Source organism: Sinocyclocheilus rhinocerous, unplaced genomic scaffold (genome assembly GCF_001515625.1).
Source record: "Sinocyclocheilus rhinocerous isolate Xijiao unplaced genomic scaffold, SAMN03320098_v1.1 scaffold235, whole genome shotgun sequence".
Classification (NCBI taxonomy): domain Eukaryota; kingdom Metazoa; phylum Chordata; class Actinopteri; order Cypriniformes; family Cyprinidae; genus Sinocyclocheilus; species Sinocyclocheilus rhinocerous.
In genome coordinates, this window is record NW_015646367.1 from 308,054 (window position 1) to 315,887 (window position 7,834).

The following is a 7,834-nucleotide window of genomic DNA, read 5'->3' on the forward strand; positions in this document are numbered from 1 at the left end:
GATAGGACAATATTTGGTCGAGATACAACTATTGAAATTCTGGAATCTGAGGGAAAAAAAAAATCTAAATATTGAGAAAATCATCTTTAAAGTTGTCCAAATGAAGTTCTTAGCAATGCATATTACTAATCAAAAATTAAGTTTTAATATATTTACAGTAGGAAATTTACAAAATATCTTCATGGAACATGATCTTTACTTAATATCCTAATGATTTTTGGCATAAAAGAAAAATCGATAATTTTGACCCATACAATGTATTGTTGGCTATTGCTACAAACATACCCCAGCGACTTAAGACTGCTTTTGTGCTCCAGGGTCACATATACGAATTAATGCAGTTTTTAAACTGAGTTTAAATATTATATTTCAAAAACCAATGAGTGAATGCATGTGTGTGTGAAATCAGCTTCTCCTTTCATTAAAGCAGAATGATGAATAAACAAACAAACAAATAAAATAAGTAAATGATAAAAGGCTAAAATTAAAACAAAAAATTTCATTTAAATTCTTTTATAATATAATCTGTAATGAAAGTTTTTGCATTTAATTCTAAAGGAATTTTCATTAAAAGTGAATTTTTCACTCCTCACAACACAGTGAAGGTTAGTAAAAATAAAAAAAATTCATTTTTAAAGATGATTACATACTTTCATCTATTAAGTTTCAAGAGTTCTATTTATTTATTTATTTAGATGATAATATAGTTTGTAATTAAATATTTTGATATTTTTTCACTAAACGTGAAACTTCCAGTATACATGAAGACTTTAAAACGTTTTTATTAAAGTAGAAAAAAAAAATTAAAGATTACATATTTTTAGTTTTGATAGTTCAATTTTCAGTTTATATGTCTGATAATATACAGTCATTTGTAATGAAGGATTTTGCATTTGATTATAAAAGAAGAGTTTTTACTAAAAGTGAGACTTTTGTTCACCACTATACACAATGACTTAAAAAAAAATTAAGATGATTACATCCTTTCATCCATCAAGTTTCAAGAGTTTACATATGGTTTGTCAGTTTGAAGGGCCTTCTCACTAGAAACTGCAACAAACGATCACATTTATCCTGAAAACCATCACAAGCGTGAATTAGTCAGTGACTGAGATGTCCGAGGGATCCTTACCTGAGGTCTTCAGGATAAATGAACCTGCTTAAGTATTGACCTTCCCAGAGGGAAACCGAGAGAAAGTGAGACCCGCAGCGAGCGTAACGTCAAAAGGACCCGCCAGGCCGAATTCCAAAAAGTTATCCTCTCTGCTTTTCTGTCGATGGAGGCAAAATCCTTTAAAACAGGCCACACAGAACAAATGCACTTGAGCTTGATGCTGTGGGAGGCACGTGACCGTTGCACGCCGGCCGGGTCCGCGCTCGGGGTTTGGAGGGGGAAGGCTCTTTTTGTTGTTGTACTGGCCGTTCTGGAACTGTGATGTGCAGAGGCTTGCAGTACTGCTGCGGTCAATGCAACATGCTGAAGCGCACACTTTCATTCAGCCGTGCATGTGGTGACACACCGTGAGTGGACACATGATGGTGTCGCTTATGCACATTTTCACTCCCATCACATGTCCATGACTCTCTTTCGACAGTGCCGCAATGACTTTGATGAGATAGATGAAATGGCTTATTAGTAGCCGAAATGTTTTCATGCATGAGAAAATACTAATGTGGCTACAGTGCAGTAATAAAAAAAGTAATGCAAGATCAGAAATCTTGGATAATATACCGCACTGTGAAAAAGATTTTTCTAAGTTGTAAATAAAACAAAGATTAGAGGGTGTATTACAAGAAAATTCTATTTCAGTCTTTCTACTGCAAAATTTCACGTATAATTCAATGTTACTTGATGCTTCTTTGTTATTATTTGTGAAATCTACCAGCAATTTCTGAATTGATTAAAAAGTGTTTCTGTTTTTCAATGCATCATATTATTTTTGTCTGATCATTCAGAAGTTTGTATGGAAGAAAAGTTTAAAATTAAGTTCAGAAAAAAATGAAATGCGGGTTCTTGCTCTTTTAAGTATTTAAAATGTCTCAGATGTTTTTTTTTCCTTAAAAAAATCCCCTAGAGAAATAACGTCCATAGCATTCATTAAGAGTACAGATCTATAAAATGTACATATTATTTGAATTTTGATCATTTGATAAGAAACGTGGTAAGAGTTCATTTTGAGATCTCTGACTTTTTAATCTGAGCAAAGTTTAACATTGCCGAGTCTCTGAAACTCCAGAGGTTACTGATATTTTTTAGGAAAATGTCATTTTGAAAAGTCATTTATTTGATCAAAAATTCAGTAAAAGCAGTAAAATTGTGAAATATTATTACAATTTCAAATAACAGTTTTCTATTTGAATATATTACGCAATTTATTTCTTTGCGGCAAAGCCGAATTTTCAGCATCATTACTCCAGTCTTCAGTGTCACGTGATCCTTCAGAAATCACTTAAATGCTCATTTGCTGCTCAAGAAACATTTCTGATTATTATCAATGTTGAAAAAAAACAGTTGTGTTGCTTCATAGTTTTGTGGAAACGGACACATTTTTCCAGGATGAATAGAAAGTTCAAAAGAACAGCATTTATTTGAAATAAAAATCTTTTATAACATTATAAAAGTCACTTTTGACCAATTTAATGCATCCTTGCTGAATAAAAGTATTAATTTCTTAACAAAATTAGTACTTATTTTAAAATAAACGACAGAAACTTTGTCTTTTTGATACAGTGCTCACATCTGAATTTAAAATACACTTAGACAGAATAACAGAATAAACGGTGCCGGAGTAACTGTGGTGCTCATGTGGGTGAAACTGGTTCGCGTCTGGGCTGCAACATGTCAACAACTGTCCTGGATAAGGTTAAAGGCTCAAGCTCTCAGAGTCAGACGGTGGTGGCCATTCTCACGCATGAGTTCACAGACGGCAAATGAGCCGATCGCTCAGGCTGCAAAACATGGAAGAACAGTCAGGAAACACTCTTTTATAACATTATAAAAGTCACTTTTGACCAATTTAATGCATCCTTGCTGAATAAAAGTATTAATTTCTTAACAAAATTAGTACTTATTTTAAAATAAACGACAGAAACTTTGTCTTTTTGATACAGTGCTCACATCTGAATTTAAAATACACTTAGACAGAATAACAGAATAAACGGTGCCGGAGTAACTGTGGTGCTCATGTGGGTGAAACTGGTTCGCGTCTGGGCTGCAACATGTCAACAACTGTCCTGGATAAGGTTAAAGGCTCAAGCTCTCAGAGTCAGACGGTGGTGGCCATTCTCACGCATGAGTTCACAGACGGCAAATGAGCCGATCGCTCAGGCTGCAAAACATGGAAGAACAGTCAGGAAACACAAAAGGATGTCACGTATCACTGAAGCCGAGTCAGTATGTACCTGCTGATGTCTGTACTCAGGCGGTGCTTTCAGTCTGGCTCTCAGCAGACGATGAGGGTTCAGAGTAGACTGAGAGATGACGGCCTGAAGAGACGAGAAAGACACTTCAGAGAACATGAAGAACAAGCTCACAGTAACACAAAAACAGCCTCCTTTACCTTCTCCACTGCTCTCGATACAGGATACCTGGGGATTCGATCTGATGAGGAAAAGAGTCATTGAACAGACACATTTATTCGATCGAGTAAGCCGCATTTGAAGCCATGGCAAAATGCAACACACATCTGTGACTGCCAGGGTTATTATTGGTTAATATTGAAAAAAAATAATCGTTGCTTGAATTAAAATAAAAAAAAAATGTATATGTAAAAATAAGAAAATATAATATAAAAATATATATATATATATTACAGCTAGTTGCCAAGGATAACAAAAATTCAAATGAAAGCAGATAACATGAAAATAAAATCTAATTTAAAATATTAACAAAAAATATAAATGTATCATTTATACTAAAATAACCCTGGTGACCACACATTATTTTATTAAGGCAGTAAACTGCTATTATTTTGTAACCAGAAACAAATACAACTATACTAATGCACTATAATTTTTTTATATCTACATTTTACCACATACTATATTATTATACTATATTTTATAATTTTATTATTATAATTATTAATATTAATAAATGAAGCTATTTATTGAACACTGCTATGAATCATTGTACTATTTATAAAAGCAATATGCATATGGCTTATAAACACTTTGCATAAAGGTCCTAAATACCATGTTGGCATTTTTTTTTGCAATTTAATAATTCAATGTTTATTTTACTTGATAACTGAAAACATAAATTTAGCATTATGTATTGACTAACTGTAGATTTTGGAGATTGATATACTTGGGTATCAACTGATCAACATTTATGCATTTGGGAGATGATTTTATCTAATGTGACTTAAAGGCATATTTCACCCGAAAAAGAAAATTCTGTCATCATTTGCTCACCCTCAAGTTGTTCCAAACCGGTACGAGTTTCTTTCTTTTGTTGAACATAAAGGAAGATATTTTGAAGAATGTTAATAATCAAACAGTTCCACAGTATGGAGAAAAAAAATACTATTTAATTAAGTCAATGGCCATCATTCTTCAAAATATCTTTTTGTGTGTTTGGAACAACTTGAGGGTGAGTAAATGATGACAGAATGTAAATTTTTAGTGCATTCAAGGAATATGTTTAGCCAGTATGAATTGAACCCATGACACTGGCGTTGCAGGCACCATGCTCTACTAATTGAGCTTTAGACAGCTGGAGGAAGCATCACTCACCACGTCTTCCGCAGTAGATGAAGGCCAGCACAATGAGGAGGACGAGAAGAGCACAGGGGATTCCAGCGGCGATCCCAGCGATAGCAGCTCCACTGAGTCCAGCAGCTGAACAACACATCAACACAACCAGCTTTACAAATCATACACTACCATTAGGGACAAATTTGGGATTAGTAAGAATTTTTTATTTTAAAGGGGTCATATGATGCGATTTAAATTTTTCCTTTCTCTTTGGAGTGTTACAAGCTCTTGGTGCATAAAGAAGATCTGTAAAGTTGCAAAGACTAAAGTCTCAAATCCAAAGAGATATTCTTTATAAAAGTTCAGAGTCAGCCACACCTACCTAAAACGGCTCATTCTAACACGCCCCCACATATCTACCTCACTATGTGGGAAGATTTGCATAACAACGCCCAAATGTTCACGCAAATAATGATCTTTAAAATAGCATCATATGACCCCTTTAAAAATCTAACTGATCCCAAACGTTTGAACAGTAGTGTATATTTGTAGTATGCATTACATAATTACATTACATATGCAGATTTTAGTTTTTCCTGATCCCTCCCTCTGATCCTTAAAATTAAAAAGGCGTTTTATTTTTTGGGCTGGAAGACTTTTATGTAAATGGTCTGTTCACATGGAAAATGAGCAACAAGGCATAGTTGCACAAACACACAGGTTCAGGTTTGCTTTTGGCCTGATGTTTTTGTTTTAATTGCTCTATTCTGCTTAAAAAGCTGCATCCCACTGTGACCGATTCATTAAAGTATCAGTGCAGAAATAAGCTGTTAAACCATTTTTACTGGTTAATTTCAATCAATGGTATTTTTGGACTAAAGATAACAAAAAATTTCCTCAAAAGATCAAGAAAAGTTTGATTCCTGATGATATGAGCCCTTTAAAGCTTATTCAGATTTGTGATTCTCGTCACCTGGTCCAATCCGATGTTGCTCGGACTGTTCTCCTGCGGTTCTGCCGGCTTTAGGGATGATTCTGATGTAGTACGTGCATTCTGGGTGGAGTCCTGAGACGGTGGTGGCTCTGGCGGAGGCCGGCTTTGATTGGATGGTGCGGAAGTCTGATGCGATGCTGAGTTTGGGTTGAGATGGGCTTGAGAGCTCTGGGCCCTTCAACTGGATATCAAAGCCTTAAAAATACAATGCACTGATATGCAAACTATTTTCAATTATTCACAAGCAAAGCTTGAATGGAAGCAACACGTGATTATTAGCATGTACCTGTAATAACGGAGGTGAGAGGAACGTCCCACGTTAGAGTTACTTCTGTTCGATCATTACTCAGGAAAACACTCGAGTTTGCGATTTGAGGGCCTTAAATTCAAAAAAAGATTGAAATGGCATATTTTGAGAATTGCATACATCAAGATTTACTGTGGATTAATAGAATAGAATGAACAGAATTCAAAAAACATGCACTAACTTTCAAACCATTTGAATGTTTAAGTCTCTTAATTGCCCAACAAGACTGCATTTATTTGATTAAGAATACAGTAAAAAATTTTAATATTGTGAATTATTATTACAATTTAAAATAAGCATCTTCTATGCAAATATATTGTAAAATGTAATTTATTCCTGTGATGCAAAGCTGAATTTTCAGCATCATTACACCAGTCTTCAGAGTCACATGATCCTTCAGAAATCATTCTGATATTCTGATTTGCTGCTCAAGAAACATTTCTGATTGTTATTAATGTTGAAAACAGATGCACTGCTTAACACTTTTATGGAAACTATGACTTATAATTAATTCAATGCATCCCTGCTGAAAAAAGTATTCATTTCTTTAAAAATAAAAAATCTTACTTGACCCTAAACTTCTAAATAGTAGTGCAGGCAGACAAAATGTGCCTTTAAAAGTCAATATACAGTGTGTTTTGTTTGCATTTTATTCTAAGTTTTCCAGTGGTATAGACTTTCGAAAGGTCAAAAACCCATTATTGCTAATGATAAACTATAACGGCTCCATACCCAGCAGTGTAGTGTCCACAGTTTTATTGCCAAGAGGGTTGATGGCAGTGCAGGTGTAGGTGTCGAGGTCTGTAGTGACATTAAAATCATAAATAAACAGTTGAGTTGTGTTTGTACTGATCTGGTATTTGGGCCCAGTTTGCAAGTGGTTTCCATCCTTGATCCAGTGCACAAGAGCTTGAGGTGTTGCTTCAGCAGAGCAATGAATCACAACCAATGTCTGTTCATCTTGACTCATGCTGGTGAAAATTACTGGGAGGAAATCCACAGGACCGCCTGCAACATAATGCAATGAGATAAAGGTGCCGTTCCAATGCCTTACTGTCCTCAAAGCATCCTACTTGAAATGAATGAAGTGAACAATTTGGAACACTCTATATAGGCAGCAACACAAATAGCACTTTTCATCTAAAGCCATCCCAAAGAAGCACAAAATCACTTTCACAGACTTTTACATTAAATGTTCCCTCCTATATTATAAATTAATATATAAATAATAAATCAATGCATAAGAAAGAATAAAAAATTATAAAAATAAATACAGAAAATAAATATACAAATAACAAAGAATAATTAATTCAGGACTCATTAAAAATTATGTGTTAAATATTTAATTGAAAACATTTTTTTCTTTTTTTTTTAAAGGCACAATATGTAATTTTCGCCGCTAGAGGGCGCGTATTCAAAACAAACAAAGAAACAAAGGCGTAGTTTGATGACACCGTGACTGAGTGTGGAATCATGGGAGTTGACCTGCCAAACTCAATCCGAGCAGCTGAGTTCTTAGCCATCTTTAAGAAACGACTAAAAACACATCTCTTCCATCTTTATTTGACCCTCTAACTCCAGCAATCTCTATTCTAATTCTATTCTAAAAAAAAACGTGTCCCTTTTAGACTTGCACTCTATTCATCTGCTGCTTGTTTTCTTTAAAAAAAAAAAAAAAAACGAACACTTGCTTTATAATCTTTTGTACTCTATCTGTTTTCTTTTCATTTATTATACAATTAACAAAAGCAAAAAAGACCTCTAACACTAGCTTGCTCTATTCTTTTTCTATTCTATCGGTTTTCTTTTTATTTATTATATTATTTAAAAAACAC

The 7,834-nt window shown here is 34.2% G+C and overlaps 2 protein-coding genes across 4 annotated transcripts in view; both read right to left on the bottom strand.

The window, feature by feature from the left end:
• The window catches only part of LOC107707629 (lens fiber membrane intrinsic protein-like), a 13,578-nt gene extending 12,229 nt beyond the window's left edge, over window positions 1-1,349 (bottom strand). Inside the window, exon 1 of one of the 2 annotated variants that reach the window (XM_016511705.1) lies at window positions 1,133-1,349. The gene's annotated coding sequence lies outside the window, so the exon portion shown is untranslated. The remainder of the gene's footprint in view (window positions 1-1,132) is intronic. The other variant, XM_016511704.1, reaches the window with a different exon arrangement.
• A 1,683-nt stretch (window positions 1,350-3,032) lies between these two features.
• The window catches only part of LOC107707630 (V-set and immunoglobulin domain-containing protein 10-like), a 14,731-nt gene continuing 9,929 nt past the window's right edge, over window positions 3,033-7,834 (bottom strand). For both annotated transcript variants that reach the window (XM_016511708.1, XM_016511707.1), the window contains 7 exons: window positions 6,732-7,007; window positions 5,979-6,071; window positions 5,672-5,887; window positions 4,738-4,842; window positions 3,561-3,601; window positions 3,403-3,486; window positions 3,033-3,329 (listed from right to left, as the gene is read on the bottom strand). In XM_016511708.1, the coding sequence (XP_016367194.1) occupies window positions 3,267-3,329; window positions 3,403-3,486; window positions 3,561-3,601; window positions 4,738-4,842; window positions 5,672-5,887; window positions 5,979-6,071; window positions 6,732-7,007 (878 nt within the window). In that variant the 3' untranslated portion in view covers window positions 3,033-3,266. The remainder of the gene's footprint in view (window positions 3,330-3,402; window positions 3,487-3,560; window positions 3,602-4,737; window positions 4,843-5,671; window positions 5,888-5,978; window positions 6,072-6,731; window positions 7,008-7,834) is intronic.